The 27,841-nt window shown below is 40.6% G+C and overlaps 2 protein-coding genes across 2 annotated transcripts; both read right to left on the minus strand.

Annotated features, from left to right (window-relative positions):
- Nucleotides 1-4,202: 4,202 nt before the first annotated feature.
- LOC117727319 (high-affinity choline transporter 1-like) lies at nt 4,203-13,962 on the minus strand. The gene is made up of 8 exons (XM_034527598.1): nt 13,779-13,962; nt 13,455-13,568; nt 13,004-13,159; nt 12,754-12,902; nt 6,855-6,998; nt 6,120-6,273; nt 4,935-5,152; nt 4,203-4,766 (listed from the first exon to the last, which is right to left on the minus strand). The coding sequence occupies exons 1-8, from the start codon at nt 13,960-13,962 to the stop codon at nt 4,203-4,205; spliced, it is 1,683 nt and encodes a 560-aa protein (XP_034383489.1).
- Nucleotides 13,963-16,667: 2,705 nt separating this feature from the next.
- LOC117733679 (multidrug and toxin extrusion protein 1-like) lies at nt 16,668-27,575 on the minus strand. Its single transcript, XM_034537501.1, has 16 exons — nt 27,315-27,575; nt 26,219-26,320; nt 26,018-26,086; nt 25,641-25,789; nt 23,983-24,025; nt 23,806-23,850; nt 23,618-23,715; nt 22,696-22,793; nt 21,986-22,167; nt 21,310-21,418; nt 20,382-20,457; nt 19,694-19,763; nt 19,466-19,598; nt 19,254-19,348; nt 18,685-18,748; nt 16,668-18,602 (listed from the first exon to the last, which is right to left on the minus strand). Exons 1-16 carry the CDS (start codon nt 27,504-27,506, stop codon nt 18,394-18,396), a joined length of 1,734 nt encoding a protein of 577 aa, XP_034393392.1. The 5' UTR covers nt 27,507-27,575; the 3' UTR covers nt 16,668-18,393.
- Nucleotides 27,576-27,841: the final 266 nt, after the last annotated feature.

The following is a 27,841-nucleotide window of genomic DNA, read 5'->3' on the forward strand; positions in this document are numbered from 1 at the left end:
CATTTATATAAAGGAAACTGGGCAATGGCAGGCAAATATTTGTTGACGTATGTGCATTTCCCCCTTTGAACATACACACATGTTTTATAAATGAGACCCGTGGGCCCAACATGAATGTCAAACAGGGTAAAGTGTTGAAGAGCTACTTTGTAATGTAGCAATTGAATGGGACTATTGCAGAGAAAGAGATGCTTTAGTCACAGACAATGCATCTAATTTGATTGTTGCCGCCAAATTAGTCAACCGTTTCTATGTCAAGTGCTACTCGCAAGTCAAAACACACTTATTCTTGAATTCCATATGATTTACTTATCCAAGATATGCTTTCTTTGTGTTCCAGCTGCAGTCTGATTGGATGTGCTTTGAAAAGGTCAGCAGCGAACAAGGTCAAAGTTTAAGTTCAAGTTTGCAACACGTCTTCCTCCATAAGAGAACAATTAATAACCTGGTGCAAAGCAACTCTGCAGCTAATTATGAGTAGTCATGTTGGTTGTGAAAGTATTGATTTGATGTTCACTTTGCAGTTAGACACTGATAGTTTGAAAATGACATGATCAAATGACAGTATTGCATAATGTGTTAATTTTCTCTGAAAAGGTGTTTATAGTTTGCTGTGCAACACTCCCTTGACGTCTTGTAAACCACTCAAGTGAATTTAGATTGGTGCAGCCTTCCCAATAGAAAAGGCATATATTGTCAAATGCTAAACATGTAAACTAATCTGTTTTTCAAACAAGAACATACTGTTCTTATTTAAGAAACAGATTTCTGTTTCACAATGTGTACAGTCTGATAACGGACATGAGATCAGCAGCCTTGTGTTTGTATACTAGGTGAGCCTGTAGAGTTAGTGTGGCACACTGACAACTTCTCATACAGAGTGTTTTCCTCTTTTCATTCAGCAGTGGGTGTTTGACATGTTTGACAAATTTGGGAACACAATGTGCTTCAACAGCTAATTGATTTTGACAAATTATACAACTGATTTGTTGACATTTAAGAAGCCTTTGAAAGATGGAGAGACCAGGTAGGAGTCATTATTCAAAACGTGTTCTTGCTTACCGAGTCAAAATCTTGATTCAAATTGCAAGACTATTTCAACACAGTATAATAATAGTGTTTGCTTGCCAAGTGTTTCCTCCCTGTATGCTTTTGCAAATTGAAGGTATGTCACATTTATCTAGCAATGTAAAATTCATACTTAAATGACAAACTTATTAAATAAGTTTATATTCATAATATTGGTTGCTTCCAGAAAAGAGAAACAGTTCATGCTGAGCTGAACCTGTAATGCCACACTTGGCACTAATTAAATTATTCAAGATGAAGGATGAGCCTCAGTCCAAGGTGGGATACAGATTACAACTTATTTCAGCAGCTGTCAGCTGGCGGGCAGGTTAAATCAGGCAAATGCTGCCTGTTGCCAACACTCTGCCCCACTTTCAATTCTACCATGTGTGAGTAACAGAGCCAGTGCTGAGGTCGAGAATAAAGACAGACTGACTGGAGCAGAGTGAGGGGTGGACGTATGACAGATGCAGAGTTGCGCTGAGAAACAAATACAGAGGATTAAGCAACAGGAACATGTTCGAACAAAGAGGAACCAGGTTTTACTGTAAACAGCGAGACTCTGGCAAGTTCAGGATAAGGAACAGAAAAGATTCAGAAAAGGAAGAGACATGAGAGAAATGAGCTCTAGTTCCGACTAGCAGGTTCACTGGGTTCAAAGCTGGTCTCTCCTACCAGCTTGTATTACAAATAATTTACTATAATTATATACACCTTCTTTATTTCATCGTTGTGCTCGAGTTTGATTAATTTAAAATTTGAATGACATAAATGTGTCTAAAAGGGTACAAAAACACAAGCAAATTGTGTTTAACAATAATTCAGACAACAATATTGTATTATTACATTATAATTATGCTAGGTGTTTGTGTTGTTAAATTGAGCCTTTAAGTTCCACTTCATAAACCAAAGAACCCACATATTTCTGTGGTGTAAGGGAAGCTCATCTGATCATGCACAATGTAAATAAGTACACTTCCCTTATGTGTTCCATGCTGAATCCTGTACAATGTGCCCTGAATGAATCCTGGCCTGATTGCCTAAACTAAGGCATTGTTGCCCACCTGGCTGTCACAAGGGGATGAGACATCTTCCATGTCTTTTGAACAAAGACATGGAAGTTTTAATTCCTTGTTATCAGAGTGGGATTAGTTTGAATTGGATATTTCTTTGTGCTGAATAGCTCAGGGACATATTGATTGTCCTATGGGCATAGTGGGCAGTACCTGCTCTTCCTCTCCCATCTCCATCGAAGCTGATGAATATTCATTTAATTTGTGTCCGTCTGAGTGAAGAAAACACATATTTGCCTTAAAGAGGGTTAAGTGAAACTAACTAACCGGGGTCACTATCCACCATTTACCATAGCGCAATTGAATGGCATTGAACTCCAAGCAGTCCACTAGAAACACACACACACACACGCACACACACGCACACACACGCACACACATGCACACACGCGTGTACGGCCAATGAGAACCCAATACATGTGGTGAGGGGGAATATTATTTTACAAATAGAATGGCATGCTTTGTTTCCTTTCATTGCAAAATGTGCTAAAATCATAAATCATAGAATTTAGAAAACGATGAATTATTAAATATAAATAATATAATTAATAAAGTACCAGGTAACTGGAGCATTGATAAGAGTGGTACATTGATACAATTATCATGATACCGACCCTTATGTCTGACAAAACAAACATGTAAGTGCTACACACACAGGTTAAAGTAGCACTTACACAATCAAGGAAGAGCCAGGCGCATAACCTCAACCATGGAGACTTGTTGGAGATTCGAGGTTTAATGAAATATGAAACATAAAACTTGAAACGTGTTAGAGTATTCTTGTCAAAAAATATAATACAGGCCTAAACACTTCCTGTTCTAAAACAGACTGACCCACTTAATTCAGCTGCCTTTCTAGGTCCAATCCCATCTGTCTGTTTCAAAAGCATATGTGACAACCTCATGTGGACAAAATGTATCTGGCATCCTTGGTACTACTGGGTTGTTTTTTTGTATGGATTGTCCTTGTTAAGAATCATAGAGCCATGTAGCACAAAGCCAGCTGCAGAAAATCATAACATATCATAAATACTAATGTAGGAGGAAATGTAGCTCAATGGCATGCTTTATTTGGGATGAAGAAAAGTATTACATAACTCCAAGCACAGTATTAATGTCTGTATAAGACACAGAGTAGATGCCTTCTCTATCATTATTACTGTATAGCAATAATAACACATGCTACTGTAGCAATAATAATACTCAAAACAGACAGCATGGCTAACAATGTGCTAATACAAACACTGGACAAATCCAAATACATTTGCTATTATCTAAACTAGAACCACTAAACACCGACACATTAAACAAATACAAAAGACTTGGAAATGAAACTTCTCTCTCCTGTATACCATGTTCAAACTCACCCCTTCCTACATCTGTTCCAAACTAAAACCCCTGTAGAGTTTCAGGGCACAGGATCCTTTCATTCCATAAATAGGAATTTCTTGTGAAAGACGGTGCACGGTTCCTGTAGAGTATCTATTGCCACCTTGTGGCGCTAGTGTGTCATATCCACCTTTGAAGCTTCTATTGCTATCCCAATACAAAGGAGGTGAATGTAAAAAACAAACAAAATGTGAAGTCTGTGAATTACTCAAAGTAAGAGACGCTGGTTCTGGAAAGATATCCTACTGCTCAGTCACAGTGCTTTGAAGAGCACAAATGAAAATTTAAATAGGAACAGGTTCCTGTTTGATTAATAAGTGCCCAATAATGCTTGTAGGAACCGGGACGTAACAGGCGTGCTGCTTTGGCAAAGCTATTCTCAAAACTTCACTATAGAAAAACAAGGTTAGTCTATAGGTTTAGCACTGTTGTACATGAATCACGGACTATCAACTAAATGGAATTTTAAATCATTAATCATTTTTCTTTTGGGACCAAAACTATTTAAATGGTTAATAATTAGTTTTGTGCCTGAATTATAATTATAATTATTTTAATTATAATAAATATATGTATATATATTTATGTTTTACTTTGTTCAGTCAGTATTGACCATATTAACATATGTTTAAAAAAACAACAACAAAAAAACAACATATATAATGATCCAGTTTACATGATTGGCTGTAAAACAACTCCATGTCTGTTCTCGTCACACTCAGCATCACTTTCAGCTTCTTGTTCTTTCTTTTCTTTTAGATTCTGTGTGATGGGATCCACGGGACACATAGCAACATTACGTTTTACTTTGAAAATGTCCCACCTCTCAGGTAACAGGCCATGATTGAACATGAAGAAAGTCAGCGAAGAAAAAACTAAGATGGTGGCCAAAGTGCAGAGCATGGAGACGGTCCTGACCGGGGACTTTTGGACGTAGACGCCCTCTTCCAAAGTGCAACCGGGAAGGTGAAGAACAACAGGAAGACCTATAAGGTTCTCCCCCAACAAAATTCTTACAGTCAGCCCGATGATGTAACCCACCATGGCACCGTAACCATTTGTCACTTTAAAGAAGAGCACAGTGACCAGATGGGGGAATATAAGAGTGTAGGAGACGTCTGCTCCGAGAAGCCACAGGACCAGGGGGCTGTTGGTGTAGAACGTTATGCATGTCCCAACCAGACCCACCACCACCACCGTGACCCGAATCACCCATTGTATTTCATTGTCTGATGCCTGGGAACACAAAGTCATACAAAAGGAGAGGCTTCATTATTCATTCACGTAACTGTGCTTTCCAAAAATCTAATGATTTGATTTGTTTGTACAATTTTAATTTGTAACAATTGAGACATAATCCATAATTCCACTGAGCCGCCACCAGCACCAGCTTGTACTCCTTACCTGTTTACGCAGGATGTTCTTGTAAATGTTGGAAGAAAAAACAGAAGTTGCAGACAAAAGGGCTGAGTCTGTGGATGACATGACAGCAGCGGCCACGCCTCCAATTGCAATCATTGAGATGAAAGATGGAGTGAGGTATTGAAGGGTCAAGGGCAGGATCAAACTAGGTTCACCACGTACATATGGAGATGGAGAACCGTACAGCGTCAGGTTCCAGTCTGGACAAGAGAATACAAATAATAATAATTCTCTTAAAATGTCCTCCCCGGGATACGAGATTAATACAGCACACGTACAGAAAAATGGGGTTTATTCTATAATTGAAAGAGTTTTGGTATTGAGGGTAAATCTGTACCGATCTGAGAAAGTTAAGGATTTACATTTAAGGCTTTTATTCGATACCCAAATGTATCTCTTTTTTGCTCATTGGGGGCGATTGAACGAGCTGTAGACACAACCGTGACATTCTATGACCTAAAAAGCTTTTATGTCACACGTGTTAGCAAATAGTTGCATACTTACACATCCAGCATCATAAACATTCATTTGTAGTTCATTTGTAGCCGCCTAATTTAAATTCCTGAGAGAAATTCAAGGATCATTTATTGTAATTACGCAACAAAATGCAGCTGTAGTTGTGTTAATGTATGCTACACAAAAAAAACATCACAAGGAATATATCATAGCAACAAAAACACTGGTGAATTATCTGGGCAAATAAATGGCCTACATCTTAACGATAAAACATGTGCCATCAGGGGAACATTGTAAATCAACTATGTTTGAGCCCCAAGCTTCCTTGACGTAAACCCCTCCAGTCCACTTCTAGTCTACCTCTTCTCACCACCTGCTGCGCCACCATTTATCTCTTTAGCTACTAAAGGCTGTAGCTTCACCAACTACATCCTTAGGTGTTGGGCATGAGTACAGTTTATTTATCAGAGCTTTTTCACTGCAAACAGATGAGAGTGAATCCTGTGTTTTTTTAGTTTTTTTTTTACAGCATCTTAATGCAGGCTGAAACAATCAATAATTAATAATGTGTCAAATTACAGGAACACCATTCACATTTGTCAAGCATCTCTGTTATATACTGAGCAAAATGTCTGATAAAAGATAAGCAATGATGGATCTTTAATTTGGCCAAAGAATACAAATAGCTGTCATCTCTAACCTAACTCCCACCTGTGGAGGCGCCGACAGCCCCGACCAAGGCAGGGGGGATTCCCAGTATGGCGATGAAAAAAGCAGCAGCATAGCAGGTTAACTGGGCTGTTCGTGATGAGGATGCAGACAGCGTCCTCTGGTGGAAGCACTGAAATGAAAGACTACCAAGACCCTGGAAAAAGGAAGGGAGGGAGATAACCAAATATTTAAATATACTAAAACTGTAAGCACAATTACTGGTAATCCCTCAGACTGAAGGAAATACATGATTGAGTTCAGGGAGAATCAAGGCTGTGCAGTTTTATAACATGCTTAAATGGTTGTGCACCTACATTGCCCCAACAATGTCTTTCTACAAGAGGAATCTGGCTGAGCTAATCAGGTTTCTATAATCTACATCCCAAATTTAATATAATTTACATTTCATTGACTACAATTCTGGTTACTTACTGAAAGCTGGGGTTGGTAATGTTCTTCAAAAAGATTGCTGTTGTAATTGTTGAAATTTGTATTACATTCCTACAGCAATCAATAAACCAAGTGCTCTGACAAAAAAGAGAAAAATATCCAGTCCGTGTGGCTTTAGCAGTGTAAATATCTACTCCAATCCTTTAATTTCGCCCGATGGAATGATTGGACTAGCTCCCTCTGTACTCTTATTGTGTGTCACATGCTTCGAAGCCGCCAACATTAATGATATTTGGGACAGCCCTAGAGGAAGGACAGTATAATACTGATGAATATTAATCTTACAAGCATTAAGAAGTCATCAATCCACTTCCAGACTTTGTCCTGCTCCAGAGTGCCGACCCAGGGTTTTTGGAATGTGTGGTTAAAAGCAGTGTGGGCAATGTTTGTAGATATGGGGTTGAGCAGCAGGAAGGGGACACACAACCACTGCAAATAGATTCATAGATCAGACTGAAGACCTTGATACAACAAGTTAGATGTAAAAAAACAAATATGACATTCAATCCATTGTTGTTTGTCTTGAAGTCTAGATCTTTTCCCCTCTTTCCATTAACAGGTTCCAACGGCGTGAACTTCTTTTGTATGGACTGACTTGGGAGATTAACTGGATTGTTGTGGTGCTGGACGGTATAAGCTATATATATACCTGTATAGCTCTTCTGCTATACAGGTATATATATAGCACGAGACTCTGCAAGGGCAGACTCTATATGGTCTTCGTTGACTTTGGATATGCATTCGGCACTCTAACTCACAATGTCATAATCAGATCACCGGAAATACAGTGACCCCAACTCTTCATTGATTGTTCCAGTGAAAAATGTTTACAGAGGCTCCTTTATCCAAGTAATCTGTGGAAAACAGCTCACTCCTACAACACCTGTCTTAGCTAGCTAGCTTGCTGGTTACTCCATGCGGCACTGGTCGTGCAAAATGATCCAGACAAAGTTGTCACTTATCTGGTGATAGCAATGTGCTTTACAATGCTGTGAGTGTGGTTATTGTGGTGGAAATTGATGTTCTTCTAAATGTAACTGTGTTACTGAGTTCAGCTCATCTTGACCTCGCCTCAATGGCACCAGCGAAGAGGGACAATAACATATCTTATTATTGTCTAGTCGTCTTGTATTAATAATAATAATAATAATAATGCATTTAATTTATATAGCGCTTTTCATAGTACTCAAAGACACTTCACATAATTAAAACATCCTAAAAGCTAAAAATAAATAAATAAGAATAGCTAAAATACAGGTAAAACAAATAAAACAAATAAATAGGGACTTTGAGTCGCTCGGACCCTGATAAGAAAACAAAAACAAAAACAAACAATCACACATTAAAAGCAGTTCGGAACAGGTGGGTTTTGATTTGGGATTTGAATGAGGAAAGATCAGTGCAGTCTCGGATGAGTTTGGGGAGAGAGTTCCAGAGGGAGGGGGCAGATATGGAGAAGGCTCTGTCACCCCACGTCCGGTGCTTGGTCCTATGTGGGATGGACAGGAGATTGGCATCAGAGGAGCGGAGCTGACGGGATGGAGTGTGGTGGTGGAGTAGGTCGGTGAGGTAGGAGGGGGCCTGATTATGGAGGGCTTTGTGAGTGAGGAGAAGGATTTTGTATTGGATCCGTTGTGGGACGGGGAGCCAGTGAAGGCTCTGGAGAACAGGGGTGATGTGATCACGGGAACGGGAGTGGGTGAGCAGGCGAGCAGCAGAGTTCTGGATGTATTGGAGTTTGTTTAGGATTTTGGAAGATGTGCCATAAAGAATACTATTGCAATAGTCAATTCTGGAGGTGATGAAGGCGTGGATTAAAGTTTCAGCAGCAGATGAGGAAAGTGATGAGCGGAGACGGGCAATGTTTTTTAGGTGGAAGAAGGAGGTTCTGGTGATTTGTTTGATGTGATGTTCAAATGAGAGGTTGCTGTCAAACATGACTCCGAGGTTGCGGATGTGAGGGGAGGGAGACAGAGTGGAGTTGTCAATGGTGAGGCAGAAGTTGTGACTGGTTTTGGTGAGAGATTTGGGGCCGATGATGATCATATCCGATTTGTCACAGTTGAGTTTGAGAAAGTTGGTTTGCATCCATGATTTAATGTCAGTGAGGCAGTTGGTCAGAGTGGAGTGAGTAGCAGTGGTAATGGCTTTTGTGGAGATGTAGAGCTGGACATCATCAGCGTAGCAGTGGAAGAGGAGACCGTGATGACGTATGATGTTTCCAAGAGGGAGCAGGTAGAGGATGAACAGAAGAGGACCAAGCACCGAACCCTGGGGGACGCCCTGAGACAGAGGAGCAGTGGAGGAGGTGCAGTTGTTGATGCTGATAAATTGTTGTCTGTTTGTTAGATATGATTTGAGCCAGGAGAGAGCAGTTCCGGTGATGTTGAGGGACGATTCGAGGCGGGAGAGAAGGATGTTGTGGTTGATGGTGTCAAAGGCTGCAGTGAGATCCAGGAGAAGGAGAATGTTGAGGTGGCCAGAGTCTGAGGAGAGGAGGAGGTCATTGGTGACTTTGAGAAGTGCTGTTTCGGTGCTGTGCTGTGAGCGGAAACCAGATTGAAATGGCTCGAACAGATCGTTTGAAATGAGGTGGGTTTTGAGTTGTGCAGCGACGACACGTTCCAGTATTTTTGACAGGAAGGGAAGATTTGAGATGGGCCGGAAATTGCTCATGGTCTCAGGGTCGAGTCCAGGTTTCTTGAGGATGGGGGTGACACCAGCCAGTTTAAGTGTGTCGGGGACTGAGCCGGAGTTGAGGGAGGAGTTGATTATTGCTATGATGAGTGGAGCAATGGCTGGGAGACATTCCTTGGTGAGAGTAGATGGTATGGGATCCAGAATACAGGTGGAGCTTCTCATTCCTGTTGTGAATGAAGAGAGCTACAAAGGGGACACAGGGGAGAACTGAGAAAGGGGCTGAGGGGTGAATATGGGGAGAGGGGGTGGCGAAATGGAAAGTGCGGGTGAGGTCTTCAGGTTGCTGTAAATTATATAAATTTTTGTATTGAAAAATGAAAGGAAAGAGTTGCACTTGTCGACTGTAAAGGATTTGGAGGTGTTGTCCCTGGGTTTGAGAAGCTTGTTTATTGTTGAGAAGAGAGCCTTTGGGTTGGAGGAGCCAGCGTGTATGAGGTGTGAGTAGTAGGTGGTCCGGGCTGAGATGAGAGCGTCATTGTATTGTTGAAGGTAGTCAGAGTGTGCTTGGAGATGGACTGTTAAACCAGTTTTCCTGCAGAGTCTTTCAAGCTGGCGCTTACGGGATTTCATGTGGTGGAGATCAGGAGTATACCAAGGAGCTGAGTGAGTGAATGAGACCGTTTGGGTTTTAATAGGAGCCAGCTGATCAAGACAGGAGGAGAGTGTGTTATTGTAGTAATTTACGAGATCGGAGGGATTATCAGACAGTGGGAAAGGGGAGGCCGACATGGTACTGGCAAGAGAGGCTGAAAGAGTTGTGGGGGAAATAGTTTTGAGATTTCTGAAGGATATGTTGCGCTTGGTTCTTGGGATGGGGATAGGGATGCCGATGTCCATGGTGATAGCCAGGTGGTCGGAGATATTGATGTTGAGGCTGGAGAGCTGAAGTATTGTGAGACCAGTGGAGCAGACCAAATCCAGGATGTGACCTCGGCTGTGAGTGGGGAAGTTGATGTGTTGTGTGAAGTTGAAGCATTGTAGCAGTTCTAGGAATTCTATGGCAGGTTTACATTCCGTGTCATCAATATGGATGTTAAAATCACCAAGGAGGAGAACGGCAGGTGAAATTGCACAGAGCTGGTCCAGAAAATCAGAGAAGTCAGAGAGGAAGGAGGGGTTTGGCTTGGGGGGGCGGTAAATAACAGCAATTACCAGAGGAGTCGGACCAGAGAGTTTGAGGGCAATATGTTCAAAAGAATGAACGGCAGGAATGGGAATGGTGGTTGTTTTAATTTCCTCCAGGTGGACAGCAGCAACACCACCTCCCCGCCCTTCTGGACGAGGTTTATCTGTGTATGTGAATCCTGTGGGGGTGGTCTGGTTGAGGGAGAATAGTCCAGGGGTTTATGCCATGTTTCAGTGAGGCAGAGAAAATCAAGATTACTATCAATTATGAATTCATTCAGAAAGAGGCTTTTGTTATTGAGTGAGCGGGTGTTGAGCAAGGCCAGTTTCAGGTGACGTTGCGTTGTGATAGGCTGTGAGGGCTGAGGAAGTGAGGACTGAGGAAGGGGACGGAGATTGGACCAATTCACGTGTGGTTTGTTGTGATGACGTAACGAGGAAGTACGATTGCGACAGGACCACAGGGATGGGATGGAGTTTTGGGACGTGAAGTTGTAGGTGAACATGCGGCCAGAGCCTCTGTGTGAAGGATGGCCTCGGCGAAGTATTCCATATTGTTTCAGAATGTCCATGCAGTCCGGGCGCAGGTGGTTATCAAAGCCGCGAAGCTCCGACGCGGAGTACAGCGGCGGCATGGTCCGATGGCGGAGTAGTAGCGTTAAGCTAGCGCCAACCTGTGACCGAGAGCCCGCCGTCCGCGAGATGAGAGTGGTAGCCTAGAGGGGCTACCAGCCCGTTAGCCTGACGATCCTGCCCGGAGAATGGAGGTCCACCTGGTGCAGTGGTGGCTAGCGGAGACCAATATTACCAGTATTTTGGCTTTCTCTCTCTCTCTCACCTCTCAGGGACGCAGCCAAACAACATCTGTCAGGCAGACAGAACCTGCCTGCAGGACGCTGGGTGGAAGGAGGAAGGAGGAAGGAGCAAGAGGGGGAGGGGAAAAACATGTTTTCAATAATTGTGACTGTATAAGAGTATGTTGCACTATCTTTCTGGGTCCGACCTCCTAACCATTTGTGGGGTGGAGCTCTGGTCATTCAATTGAATTATTCCAAGTTTCTGTTTAATAAATGCCAAAATACATTTAAGTCTTTCATTACATATCATTTAGCTGACATCACACTTGTTTTCTCAAAAGGAGATTGAACAGGTTAATTTCCATTACAGTTATGAAGCATTACCCTCTGTATATCAAGTCCATCTGGCATCATCCACCCCGGTTCCGCCAACCCTAAGGTCCTTTTCTCCACAATAAATAAATTTCTCAAACCCATTGATAATCGCTCTCACTCCTCCACAGTTTGAGAAATGCAACTCCTTCCTTTCTTTCCACAACACCAAAATGGATCTACAATCAACTGGCCACCTCCAGCACCACCATCCCCGACCCTGAATCTGAAAATCCCTCACTAAGCGACCGGTCACTCTCCCCCTCAGATCTTAATAAATCACTATCTGGCATGAAAACTCCAAACTGCGACCCGGACTCCATCCCTTCCACTTCAGTCATGGCTTGGATCCTGACATCCTCAATAACTACCCACCCTCCAATCACCCTTTTTTGTCTAAAATACTGGAACACACTGTTGCCTAGAACTCAAAACCCACCTGGACTCCATTTTAATCCGGATTTAGATCTCATCACAGCAGAGAAACCGCCCTAATCAAAGTCACCAACAACCTCCACCTCTCCTCTGATGACCACTCCCTCAACATCCTCATCCTACTTGACCTGAGTGCAGCCTTTTACACAATCAACAACTCCATCCTCCTCTCCCGTCTTATGTCCTCCCTTCACATTACTGGCACAGCCCTCTCCTGTTGCCCGTCTGCTCTCCCACTCCCACACGAGAGACCAGAGGTCCTTCAAAACCTCCACTGGCTCCCCATATAACAAACAATACAGATCAAGATTCTCCTCATCGCATACAAAGCCCTACACAACATTCATACCTTTTCTGACCTCCTGCAAACACCCGCAACCTCAGATCTGCCGACCCCAACCTCCGTACCCCCCCCTACTCTGTCCAAGCATCGGTCCTGGGGGGACAGGGCCTTCTCCATGGCTGCCCCCTCCCTCTGGAACTCTCTCCTCCATCAACTCAGACATTGTCCTTCACTCGCTACTTTCAAAACTGCACTTAAAACCCATTTATTTAAATGATATAGTATGTTTTTGTTTTGTTTCTTACTGTTACGTCACCTCTCTTGTGTACATTGTTGTTGATTCTATTGTTTGTTTTTACCATGTAAACTGCCTTGTGTACCATTTAAAGCGCTATACAAATATTATAATGATATATTATTATTATTATTATATTTAAATGAACATGTCCTACTGTACAACGCAGTTACTCACCAAACTGAGGAAAACTAGACAAAGCTGGATAACATCAGTGTAGGCCACTGAATAAAGGCCTCCTAATAAAGTGTAGATGATGGCAACAGCTGATGAGATCCAAACACAATAGGCATAGGGCATGTCCAGTATCACAGTCATAGTTGCTCCTGTTACACAAACCCACAAACACGGACATTTAAATGCTTTAATTGCATCCTCTCATGAAAAATACTGTATGCGGTTTTACGAGGTTGGTATATATGTTTACCTAAGCCAAGCAGAGTGGAGGAGACCCACAGCACATCTACCAGTATAGAAGGCAGCACCAGAGCCCCACTGAGTACATTGCCATACTTTATCTGGAATGGATCCATCATGGTGACATACTTCTTATTCCTCATTGGCTTGGCAAAGAAAAGACCACCTTGTGTAGTGGATGAGATGTTAATCATTGTATTGTATTCCATATCTGAATAATGTATTTAAAACTCAACTTTTTGTTGCACATTTTGCTCTGCGTCCTTCAGTTAATGTTGTAAGCACTGTGCAATGCAAGCTGCTGGTATCCAGCACAACAAGCTCCACAAAATGAATTCCTGACAGTTGTACAACAGTGTGGGTACATTTACTGTAGCTGTTCAATACAATATTTATAAAACAGATCAAATAAGACACACTGAAACAAGCCTTCTGCCGCTATAGGATATGGTTTGTCATACCTATTATGAAGGACACCATGTAGTGTATAGGCATAAGAGCCCATACTAAGCCCATTTTCGGAGAGTACACCGCCTCTGCCACACCCAGGATGAAACCACCTCCAACCCATGTAGCTACAAAAGAATACCATACACACTTTAATAAGAATATATTGTACTTTTGGGCAATATGTGCAAATTGGCAAGTGTAAGTATATAGCAACCTACATATTTTATTTATTTGCACCCATGTCTTGCTAGCAAAATACAAAACTAATAACTAATAAAAAGAGTTGACACACAGTTTGGCTAACATGAGTTTCTAAGCCCCACAGAACAACTTACCAGTCATGGTGAAAATCCCGACCAGCAAGTTGATATTTCTGTCTCCAAGGAGCACCACTTCAGTCCTATTTCCATGGCTGTTCCTCTCAGCCTTTCTGGACTTTCGGGCGGCCCAAAGCCCTGTCCCCAGAATAAGGACATAGAACACCACCACTGCAATTACACCAGGGATGTTCACAGCCATGATGGTCAATAACTTTAGAGTATAGCTTGCTGGTCTAGTAGATAACAAATACAGATTCTGTCTATGGACCAAAGGTGAACAAAAATAAAGGTCACAGACCAGCCCTCCTGCTTCAGGGAGTTTGTAAAAAGGACGTTAATTTGTTCAAATTAAATATTTACTTCTCACAGGTTAGGGTTAAACAGAATAAATATTAACTGTAATAATATTTTATTTGGAATACGACTAAGTATGATTTAAACACACAAGTCCTAGAAGTTCCAGCCCTTTGAAACACCTTCTCAAATAAAGTCCAGACAACCCACCTTGCTACTGGCAGTTTCACATTAGTTATATTTAAGTTGTTTTTAGTTTGTTTTCTGCCTATAAAAAACTTCTATTGATTCTACAACAATTTGCTTTACACCACCCTTACCTCTGAACATGTTCTTTCCTTGTTTTACTAGCCTACATACCTCACTCATACTACTTATGTCATGTGATCTTAGGGTCTTCTTCTCTTGGCCGCATTATCTCTCAGCTTAAACTTTGTTTTACTCATCTTTGTCCAGATCGTTACGCATTTCTGATTTTGTAAGTTGTTTTGCCAGGTGCAATGCTAATAATGCAGAGGTGAAAGGAGAATTACACAGTATGTTGACATAGAGCCTGTCTGAATGCTGAATTACGCAACATGTGCATGAGGGGCAGAGAAGGAGAGCAGTGGGTGTCGTGTCAACATTGTATGTACCAATCATTGCAGTACAAATGTACTGTCGCTGGTGTTTGTGGAAGCCAACACTGACTCAACGCTGCTTTAGGCCCAGGCCGTATTACTGGGCCCACTGGAGAGAAGGGAGGTACAGGAGAACTAGAACCAGGACTGCGCGGGGAAGACCGTCAGACCCTGCTGCAGTAACATGAGAGCTTTTCTGAAGGATCTCTGGCGGTCGGAAACACTACCACTTTCGTCCACAAGGACAGGCATAATCAACATCAAATTAAAGTTGATTGTAGTAGCTTAAATAGTGTTTATCTGTGAGCCAGCAGAAATTATTTGTCAATTCATTTGATTATAATCAATTAATCATCAAGTAATTTGAGCTGTCAGCAGTGCCCCATGCAGGTGTCCTATGATGTCCGTTACATAAACGGCAAGGACAACTATTTGAGTTTTGACTACCCAACATCAGACCGCAAAACAACTCTACACAATAGTCCATCAACTGGGAAAACGCATGTCATATAGTCTCTTCAGACCTTGACCAGCACACTCCAACCTCCACCTGATCGGTCTCCAGCCAGGACAGCACCTTCCAAATGTTCCTTATCATTTGAATTGTTGAATTGTTATATTTTTGAATTGAAGTGTTTTTATAAAGAAAAAAACCCAGTATAAATTAATATAAAATAGTGAAAGGATAACATGTATAATTGCCTTGAGCCTTTTAGACCAGCTGCTAGAATCAAACAACATGAATCGGCAATGATCTGCAATTAGTATCGGCGGATCTCTAAAAGTTGTATGTGCTCCCTTTTTTTCTTGTTTTCTTTTGTTATCGGCAGAAATGTTTTTTTTTTTACTTGTCCGCCAGATGCCCTCAGACCTTTTCTCCTGTCCAAGTCTCCTCACTCCCTCCTGCCCTAACCCCATTTCCTCCATTCCTCCAGTCACCTGACCTTCCCACTCACCTGTTCCCAAAGTCCACATCAGCTGTGTAGATATTGAACCAGTCCTTTCCACTTACTCCGTGCCAATTTATCATTTACATTGCTTCATGCCCTTTGTTCCATGCCGCTGAAACCTTTTTCTTGTTACTCTGACAACCTTACCGGTATCTGTAACTGCCTGTCTGCATCCTGTCACCTCTGTTTCGTATATATGATATATAATGTTTAGTCATTATTTTTGACACAAAATCACAGAACTCTTCCTACCTGTCTGCATTTGGGTCCTTATCCTGTTGCCCCCCATTCACCACCATGACATAACCAAGATGGTTTTGATGTTTTGAACAGAGCCGATCTACTCACATGGGAACTAAAATACTTTTTTCAAGACATGAAAGCAATAACACAATGTGGCCTTGATCTTGAACCAAGTTAATCACAGTGAATCTGGTTCAGTGGTTAGCTTGCTGTAATATTGTAGTCGTTTAGCAATTAAATAATCATGTAACATGTTTGATATTAAACAGATGTTTTCCATTAAGTGTCTGTGAATATCTTGCAGGGCTCAGTCCTGTGAAAAGAGAGGAGGAGATGGAATTACCCTCCTCCTTGATAGTTCAGCGCCAGTCAGAGTTTAGGATGATGCATACGAACCTGTGACGAAATCTGTGTATATAAGGGCCGAACTTCCGGTTCTAGAGAAGAGTTGTTGTAAATGCATTGCAATCTTAGCGCTTGTACTTTGCTTGTGATCAGAAATAAATCTACCAGAAACGAGAGAATTTGTTGGCTGAATTCTTCCAAAGGCTCCACCAGGCAGACCATTTTTGAACCACGCTTACAGAGGTGTAACGTTAACCAGTTCCAGCACGTAGCGTGCATGCAAACTCTAAAATGGGTACAGTGTTGGATGTTCACGTCAGTGAGAAACTGCCAAAATGTAATTATATGTTTGGGTATTTCAACTGTGGTTATAAAACATTAAAGATGTATTTGTTGTATGACCATACAATATTATACGTTTTTAGTCTTGAACAAAAAAAATACAAAAAGGATGACTTTAGTGGCTTTAATGGTCAACATGTGTGAGATGTCTCCAAGCTGGTGGCATCATCAGTTATTTTGTCTGCCTTTGAAGAGCTCCCTCAAAAGTAACTAGTATTTTTTAATACAGCGGTTTTCAAAATGGCAACTTCTAGGCTTTACTTGTTTTTTCAACCCAAATGAATTTACTTCAGCAATAATGATGGTATGAGCAACATACATTTAATTTATGTGTGATACTCAAGAACATCCTTCCACTACTGGATTGTAGTTGTTAAAATACATCCAAACCCAAACAAATACTCATAACCAAAAACAGTCTCAATGAATGCTTCCATAAATTCTTGGCATTGATGATTTTCACTTGGATTTCATTATTTGGCAATAAAACAGTGTATTTTTGTCAACAATGCTGACAAAAGAATTTAAAAGAAGCAGTGGTGGATGTCATGCTGAGAGGAACACATTTAGAGAGCATTACATGCACTTTATGCCCATATCATATCACATATTGATTCAGGAGAATCTTAATCAATCCTACATGTATCTAGCATATACTACAACTGACCATGATACTAAGAGTAACACTAATGCTGAATTAAAAAAAAGTACCAGAACTCTCAACTTTTGGTCTCTTAAAAAGCCTTTGATCACAAAATAGTGGGTGCTATTGTCATATGTTGTGCGCACGCACGCACACACACACACACACACACACACACACACACACACACACACACACACACACACACACACAACACACAACACACACACACACACACACACACACACACACACACACACACACACCACACACACACACACACACACACACACACACACACACACACACACACACACACACACACACACTCTTTTACAGGGGTATAAAAAAAATGCATTCACATTCAATGTGTGTAAATGGTCCTCTAAAATCAAAACATCTTCGAAACAAACTATTTTGAACTACCCCAGCGATACTTGGCATACTCCCTCCTCTATGTTACATAATACAGCACCTTACTTATATTGCTTGTTATTGTCATTCAAACATACCATGCTTCAAGAAATCTTGCAAAGTTGCATTCAAGTAGCTGTGTGTAGGATTAAGGGGGATTAATTGGCAGAAATGTAGTATATTATGGGCGTGCTCAATCATCGGGAGGAGGAGTGTCCTTTAAGAAAAACAGTTTGACCAGAAACGTAAGTTGAACAGTCACTCCAAAAGTGTAAACGTGTCTATCTCTTAAGGTCTCGGATATTGAAATGTAGACTTTTTTTCTCATATGATTTTTAAATGTGTAATGAATTAGGTAGCTATGTGCTCCCACCACATAATGTGAATATGACTCAGGACACCCCTCCCCATGATTGAGCACACCTGTGTCTTATGCCCTATTTAATGCTTGTATTGCTGTTTAGTCCCGCAATAGCCTTAAAAGACTATCATGTCAAAACATTGTTAATTATGTAATCCCTTTCATTCATCTTGGGGTTGTGTCAGTTGCGTGAGAGGAGGGACTCCCTCTCCCTCTCCACTGAGCAGCAACAATATCATATATTTGAAAATATGCATCTTCCTTTTTCAGTGGATTTCTAGTCACATATAATTGAAGGTTGTTGGATAAAAGTTAATAGTAACAGTAACCCTTTCACTACAAGGTGATGTATTTATTGTTAATGGCCGATGACGCCATCGACCCTGACAGTCATCAGTCCGACTGCCCGCTTTATGACTCATTTCAGTAGCTGGGTGAGGAAGTGGTTAGCCAAGGTTCCAGCGGCAAGAATAACGACCATCAGCAACAATGCGAGGCCACGTCGTAAAACCAGCTGTGGTATTGACAGAATATTTCCCACAGTAGTGGTGGTGGATATATCTTGCACCTCCTGATACGTGTTGACCTCCTCAGCACTGGATGCAGTAGCCGGGTGCTGAAGCAAGTCTAGAGGATCGAGGGAGAACCTGAAGTATACACAAAATACTGTAACACAAGGATGTTTCAGTGAGCGTGCGTTGCAGCTTACCTGTGTTTCCCATCACGACCATCTCATTTTTGTCTTGGATCTGGACTCCTGCTCTCACAAGAGCCTAATCAGAGACATTCAAGACAATTGGTAAAGGGACAGATCACCCATAAATCAAAAATACATGCCTTTCCTATTACATAGAGCTATTTATCAATCTAGACTGTTTGTGTCAGTTGCCTAGTTTAAGAGATATCAGCTGTAGAGATGTCTGACTTCTCTCTAATATAATGGGACGATAAGTGCCAGAAAATACATTTGAAAAACTTATTTCTCATGACCTGGTTACTAAATATAATCCTCAAGCCTTAATGTAAACAGTTTAATGGAGGAACTATGGCTGAAAGAAAATGGTGCCTTATGGTCACATTCTATTTGAGGGGAGGCAGACATCTCTACGGACGATATCTCCAAAACTAGACAACTTACATCGAAACAATCTAGATTGATAAATAGCGCAACAGATATGTGGGAAAACATGCATTTTTGATTTTTGATTTTAAACTTTAAACACATCAAGACAAATCAAAAAGTCTCATTTTGATTGGTTAACGGGTGTAGTCACGCACCTCTTCAGCTGCCTTCTTCCAATCGAGTTTGCACACAAATGTGACGTAGAAAGTGGACTGCGTCAACACAGCAGCGATGAGCCCTATCCAGAGTCCTTTTACAGAGAGGAGAGCAGCATTTGAATGGCTTCCCAGAACACTTCTTGACAAGCAGGAGGTATGACTACATGCAGCACTCATTTCAGAACACCGTATTACCGGTCTGGTCTTACCAACAATGCCCATGTTTGCTGCAAACATTAGGGACACACCAACAGGGAGGCCAATGAAGTAGTGACCCACCAGGTTAACCAGAGCACCAATCGTTTGTTTCCCTGCTCCTCTGAGAACACCTCCAGCCACACCCTGTCCATGCCAAACAGAGATTTGGTCAGGTCACATTCTGGAGAGGTCAATATTGGGTCTGAAATCCTGATTACTTGCATGAAATTGTTTCTTACCGCGACAGCATCAAAGATGTGCATGAAGAAAAATACGATCAAGACATCAGCAACTCTCTGTAAAATGTCTCTAAATAAATGAAGATAGAGATTATTGATGGACCTTACATGTTTTGACAAGGACATGGATATGAGAGCAGTCATTATTATTTTTTTTAAACAAACCAAACTCGGTCCTCTTAAAGTGGACCAACAGAAACGGGTTCATTTGAAAGAGGACTCCGTTCTGGGTCTGGTTCCCTCTCAGCCCTCTTTCTGTTTATTCCCTGCTGGTCAATGCTTTCCCCTTCAATTACATGTTTATGGTTGGCCCTGGCGCTTCCACACAGAATACTGTCCTGTTTATGTAAAAGGGTCTTTTAGGTTCACAGATTTTTTTTTCACTCCCTCTAAATTATCTATTTTATATCAGTGAAAATATTGCTTTAAAACAACTGTATTCGTTCAAGTTTCTCACTGAAAACCCCGAAACCCCCACCAACCCTTGAACGGGTCCGAGTACTTTCAAATTTTGAGTCTTCACAAAGCGCAATAATGCTGACTAATCGCTCAGAGTTCCTTCAGATGGCTGACATGGACCACTTGATAATTTAATAATCAAACAACTGAACATTAGGATGAACAAATTGAATCACTCCGTCGGTGCAAGAAAGAAAGTGAAGAATAATGTGTCAAATATTTTACTCACGGCTCAAATGTGAAGATGTATCCAATGACATGTCTGGCCATGACGAAGATGGCTCCAATAATACCAGCAATTATGACTGCATTAAGGATACAAAGAACAAAACACGTATTCAAATTTCAAATTTAAATAAAAAAAATAAAAATAAAAATATATATATATATATATATAGACCTCTGAACAAAAACCATGTTTCGAACAATTTACATATTCAAATTACCGGGGGAAGAGGTGAACAAGAAAGTGGAATATTGCAAATGGTATAGTTCAAGTGTGAGGAAATCTGTTTAGTTTATACATATAAACTGAGCCCGTTTAGGATTCAACAATTAATTTTAATTGTAAACTGTGATTGTTGATGCTGCCATTAAAAGGTTGAAGATTTATAGAATTCTCTCATATTTCTTGTAATTGGCCAAAAGTTAAATTAAATTCCTTCCTCGTGCCATTTGGTGAATTACATGGCAATGCGAGTCTTGAAATGAACATTCAGACAAATTAATTCAAACACAATGTATTCACGAGACTCAGTCCAGACTACGTGGAGCTGACATATACAGCAGGAGGAGCGATATGGCCCAGAAAAAGAGCTTGTGGAACATAGTGACCCAGTAGACCGCTTGGTCACTCATCAAGTATTCACTATTGTTTTTACTCTGTACTGCTTTTAGATAAATAGCATTATTACATGTATCTATCAACACTATATTTTCAGTTGATTGGCATCCAGTTCCAATGTATTACTATGTATTGTTTTCAATACCGGATTTTTTGTATGTCATGTTGTCTGCATTGCTGGTCGTGTCAAGAGGGCTTTTTGTGTTAATGAGACGTGAACGATGTGTCAAATATATTCTTAATACAAATTGCCCCTAAACAAGTGAAGAGGTTATTCAGGCAACATGTACTACACAGTATGCATTGGTCTTACGTGCACAAATGATGGGGATTTTGCTAGACAACTTGGCCTGCTCTATGTTTCCTGCACCAAGAGCATTCCCAACACGTACACTGGCAGCAGCAGAGAGTCCTAATGGGAACTATGGGAAGTAATGACCAAACATTTATTAAAGCTACTTTTCCTAAAAGAGATAGTATGGATTTTCTGATGTGGGGTTGTATGTGGTACTTAACCATAGTCAGTTTATTACTACAGAAGGAGACAAGAGTACCAGCACGGGAGAATATTTTCCCGGCGTTATCTTGCCATCAGACAGCCCTTTACATTGGGACACTGCAGCCGTTATCTATGCTCTCATCCCCAGACTCCATTCACAAAACTGGCCTCCTGCTGCCTCGATTGTTTACTTTGTGTTGTTTTGTGATTTTGGTAGATCCGAATGAACATAAAACACACACAACGTCATCTACTGGATATAAACCACCATCTATTGCATATATACACACACACAAAGCCATCTACTGTATATATACACCGCCATCTACTATTGACTATGGACAAGGACCACATACAACCCTACTTCAAAAGATGAGAACTATCCCTTCAACTGTAATTTTATTAGTGCAGTGACCAACACACAAGCAGAGGGTTTGCCCTACAATTAATTAATTAATTGATTGTAGGGCAAAACATAGAGAAGACTTACCATGTAAGCAATAACAGTCAGCTCATACACTATGGACTGAGCTCCCAGCTCAACCTCACTAATCACTCCGGCCAGGAATCCTCCTATTTCAAACAACCACCACTCCAGACAAAGCATGAGCATACTGGGGATGGCCAGCTGGACGAAGGGTCCCCACTCTTGCAGACATTCCAGTGACCAACCTGTAGGTCGGATGTCTTACATTATTAAGCTGTAGTGTATCTTTCCATTTCGTATTTCATGTTAGAGCTAACTCCGGTGAGCAGATAGTTTATGCTAAAATCACAATTCAGAAAAGGAGAGTTTATTTGAAATGATTAAAATACTGCAAGTGTACTTTAGAAATCCAAAAGTGGGCTGAAAGCTAAACAGAAGCCAGGTTGGTTCACTTAAATTATAAAGAATTGTTATGTCAGAATGACTTGTACTGGCAAATTATTGCTAGACTTGTGCAACAGCCTTACAAATATAAAAGTACATACCTAACTTGGGCCAGGTGCGTCATCCCTGTAACCTCTCATGCACACTTACAATACACAGTTACAGAGTGTAACTAATCTTTTCAAACATTAATAACTGGAAAGTTCACAATAGACAACCAATTAAGATGTTGCAAAAGACAACAGGCTTGAATGGTAAAAGAGAATGAAATGATAGAATAAAATATGACCCCAGAAGAAAACCAATCAATTTAAATAAAATAAACTGACCTCCCCATGTGGCCTTATGCAGACCCCTGCAGCAGATGTAAACAAATAAGATCACAGCCAGCAAATACTGGGAAATAGCATTGGCTGCAGCAGATCCCCTTCAAGAAGAAAGAAACAGAAGATTTAGACCAAAGAAGAAATTTAAATCATATTGATATTTTGTTGACAGCTGTTCATGGTTATGAAACTAAACTTTATATCCATTATGTGTGCAGATGCTCATTGAGATTAAATTCAAATATGTTGCTGAACAATAACGCACTGAGTGACAAGATGAATGGATGTACAATGTCATCCAACAATCTGGTAATAAACACTGCATTAATGAAACTGACAAATAATAAATGTTGAATTGGACAGCTGTTAAATTAAATTTATAAAGACTTATATTAATAAAAAACATCAGAATGATACGGACGGAGAGACAACCCAAGAACATAATGAAGTATGGAGTCATAATAAATAAGATCAACTATGTTGCAGTTCAAAACTCCTGAACATATATTCAACTATAACACATATATTCCAGTAAGTGACGAGCACCGTTGTTAAGGAAAGCTGGGGTGCTCCAACACGAGACGGAATATGGCACAATACTTATTTTATCTCTATTACCTTGATTGAAAATGCTATTTCATTAACTATTAACCCTAGTGTGTGTGCATGCATGCATGCATGCATACATACACACGCATTACCTACACACACATATATATATATATATATATATATATATATATATATATATATATATATATATATACACACACACACATATACATACATACATATATATATATATATGTTCAATATATAATAATCATGATATAATAATAATAATAAAAATCATACTTCTGAGCGTTTCTAATGACACAATTGAGTGTTAAGCTCTTCTACAAAATAATGATGTTGGAAAACTCACGCAACACCCAACTCCAGACTGTAGATGAAAAAGTAGTTGATGATTGCATTGAGGATATTTGCAATTGCTCCAGTCACAACCTGAGGCCATATAATTCCCTGTAAACCACAACACCTGGTATTAATAACATTTTCAATAACTTTGATCTAGCCATAAACATTAACATTAGTTGGTTTGCATTGCTGCACCTGATTTTGAAGATACCTCCCTTGCAGCTGGTACATAAAAGCAGCCTGAAAAAGGAAATATAACATTTGATCAGTGTCACCTATGCACAAATTTGAGCTTGAGTGTAATAATCAAGTGAAAACCTCTGTATGTTTTGTTTCATTATCCTAATACACAGAGTTTAGAACCAAACTCACCGGCAGGGCAGGCATGAAGATCTTCACATACAGCTGGGCGAGACTTCATTCAGAAAGAATACACACACATAAATGTCATTGTAAGGTTGAAACACAGGACTGTACATATAATGTATATTATAAAATATGAGGTGACAATGTTGGGTCTAAATCATGAATCCAACTGTATAAGTCTTACAAGACAAAAAAAAACATTAAAAAACTGAACATACTTAGAGACTAGCTGGTGAACACAGGAAATCTCCTTTTAGCTCCAGTTATATATGCATATTGGAGTTTAATTCATCCAGTGGGGAGATTAAATGCAAGCTATAGTTGCTCTGTGTCTCAGGGATGTGTAAATAAGCAACAATTTGCCACTATAACTATACTTAAAGCTGATAGCCTTTTTCTGCTGCCCCAAAGTGGCCAACATGTTTAGTTTAATACAGCTTTAACAGTGTTAAGTTGTGGCATTCATTCCACTAGAATATCAGATGTATTATGGCCCAGCCTGCTACTGACTGCGGACCTAAAGAAAAAAACATCGTTCCACATTAATACTGGGCTTCCACAGGAATACTCATGTTCACCTTGTAGATAACTGACAACATTTCTACAAATGTTAACAGATTGGCAGTCTAGCTAAGGCCACATCAGGCTTCTCATTCATTTTTGTAGAGACCACTTTCCATTATGTTTTCATGAAGTTTCCAGTGATGATCTCGATGGTATAACAGACATTGATCATATAATAATATAAATACTGAAGACTACCACAGTTACCAACCAGCACTAATATTTATATTTTAATGTTTCAGTTTCAGATAACATTACAACACTTCCCTTGTAATGTCATCAAACCTGCATGCGCTTATTTGACATGACTTCACAGCATTTCCACAACATAACCAAATACTCTCATCCATAAACTAACATTTGAACATTAATATGATCATAAATATAACTTTGTGGCCTTTTCAGATGGAAATGTCTGATAGATATGTGAATGTTGGAACAATTTTTCAGGAAAAACACAAGATTTTCAAGGACCTTTTACTCAAATTTCCCATGAGTTTTGCAGAACAGGACAATTGGTCAACCGTTTTCAAGGTTTAGATAGATGTACTTTATTCATTTGTTTGAAGCAGCAGCAAGCAATATACACACACACACACACACAATACAATCCAGGACACGTGGAAACCCTGCAACATGTTGTGGTGGAAGATTTCTATGTTTGATCAGGAGGAGAGTTGTGGTTCAAATATCCAATTGTAACAAACAGAGTCTTCAAAGTAATCAAAGTTGTCTTTCCGTTTATTCAAGCTTGCAAGCTGGGAGAACGTTCAACAGCCACACTCGGTGAGCTATCGGAGGTTCTTCCGTTAATACATTGTGTTACATTGTGATTTATACAAGCATATGCACCCCCCTCCAGGGCCCACTAATGACGACAAACGAAGAAAGAATCTGAATGTCTTGGATACAGAAGAACAAAGAACAGAGAGTGTTGATTTTGATAAGACATATGGTCATCGGTCCACCTCCATATCCACCCTGTTGCTCTGCCCTTGAACCAGTCCACAAAGTAACACATATTTTTACCGTCACACTGTACAGAAGAGTCACTAAAGGGAACAGGATTTTTTTTTTTAGGGGATTGCATAATGGCTCACCTGGCAACCTCTGGACTCTGTCTGACGGCGAGTAGGAGAGGCTCAGTGTTGATGAGGACAGCCCAGCAGGGGAAACAGGCCAGCAGCAGAATCAGAATCCCTCTCTGGAGAATCACACCCACACGCTTCAAGTTACCGCTCCCATACGTCTGCATGAAACAGGGAGACGGATACTCTCATAAGCAGAGTTAGAAAACACCAAACCACACCAATAACCAAGGGTGTGAAGGGTAAAAAAAAACTAACATGATACAAAAGCTCATTGTTGAGTTGTTTTTAAAAAAGGGAACCCCCGGAAAACCTGGGAACCCAGCAGCAGTTGTGTTTGTCTAGGTCAGATAAATTAAGTGAAAGAGCAACATTGGTGAGGACACTACCTGAGATATGAGGGTATCACAAGTTAACGATAAACCAGTTCCAATGGAAATACCAGTGACATTAACCACCTGTAACAACAAAAAAGGTTTTTCAAAAACAACTCATGGAAAGAACACATCTATTAAATGATAATTTAGCCGCCCCTACTGTAAGGCTGGGATACCAGTCCAAACAGTTAGGACTCCAGAAAGTCTCCTCACCGCTATCGATAATGCTACACCTGCTAGTTCAGTTTTCCCCAGGTGACCACAGAACACAGTGCTGACGAAACTGATCATGAAGACCATCAACTGGGAAATGACCTGAAGTACAAAAGCAAATGCAATACCATTCATCATTTTCTTCAACAAGGTAATAATCTTTGACAAACTAGAAATACTGTGAGTGAGTTAGCCTAAATAAATAAACATACAGTACAAGGTATACAGTGCAGCCCCTATGAATTTAGACAATGAGACATTCATGTTTTAACTTTAACCTTCAATCAGAGGGAAAGTGTTAATGGACCCCAGACCCTCAAGGAGGCTCCAGGTTCACCATATTTTGTTTGTGGTCATTTGGTTATTGCAAATACTTTTGACAAACCTGTAAGCAAAACTACAACCACAATACAAACTGGTAAGTAAAGGGGCCTAAAATGACACCTGCATGTGGCTGTGATGTTAAGTCTCCCACCTTGAGGAGGGGCCTGGGTTTATTTAGTCAAAGTCAAGTGTCTTGTGTAGATGTAATGAATGTAATATCATGTGCTATTTAGAACACTGCTTTGCTATATTTAAAAGTGTAAAGTATGTGTTATCATCGCAACATTTTCTACTAACATTCATTATCAGCATTAATTAGTTGTTTGGCATATGATCACTTTAAACAAGCTGATACAATGCAACATGACAAACAGACACAATGAAAACTTTCCTTGAGTAAATCGCCGCATTTTGCCGTATTGTATAACACTGGGTCTGAATTCATACCAGTCAGTTTATGATCTACTGTAATTTAACTCATCCTTCTAGCCTCTCAAACACTAAACTGCTCACTAATCCCTGAAGTCTCAAGTCATTGGAGAGTCATCTCATCTCTGTAAAGCACAAACTGTATTCCTTAATAAATCTGCGCTTCTTAAAAGATACAAACTAATTACTCATGCTTGCACAATGCACAGAAAGTTTATGAAACGTGAAGACATTCAAACTAAATTTAAATAATAAAAGTTAAAAAGTCAGCACTCAAATATCAGTCCATCGGGTTCCGTTGAGGCAGCAGACACACGGAGTGGACTGAGCCCAGTCTTCTTACCACTGGTCCCGCCAGCTTGACCAGTTGAAGCAGCTCGTATCGGTATTTGGACGGAATGAAGCCGCGCGCCTTCTTCAGACAGGAGCCTCCGCCATCACCGGGGCCCCGGGCAGAGCGAGCCGCATCCTCTGCTTTCAGAGCGGCATTCACTGCCTCGGGATATTCACTTGGTGTTTTACTAGAAACGTCCATGACTGCGGTGTTCTCAACAGAAAGGTCGGGTTAATTTATGTTCCTGCTGATGTCCCTTGAACAGTGACGGACAACGTGACGCGCGGTTGGGTAAATAAATGTGTGTCCGATCACCCAGTACAGGAGACGTTACGCACGCGCTCCAAACGCGTCACGGGAGCAGGTCCTTGCTAACTACCTCCTGCAGCTGTTTGGGGCGTCGCTGCCATTCGGAAGACCTTATGTTGCATTCAAGTGCACATTATGAGGTTCAGTTTCCTTAGACTTGTGGTTTGAAGAGATGGCATCCGAGTGCAGTGCAATGCCAATGAAAGAAGTTGAAGAAGTACTCGTGT

This window comes from Cyclopterus lumpus, chromosome 1 (genome assembly GCF_009769545.1).
Source record: "Cyclopterus lumpus isolate fCycLum1 chromosome 1, fCycLum1.pri, whole genome shotgun sequence".
NCBI lineage: Eukaryota > Metazoa > Chordata > Actinopteri > Perciformes > Cyclopteridae > Cyclopterus > Cyclopterus lumpus.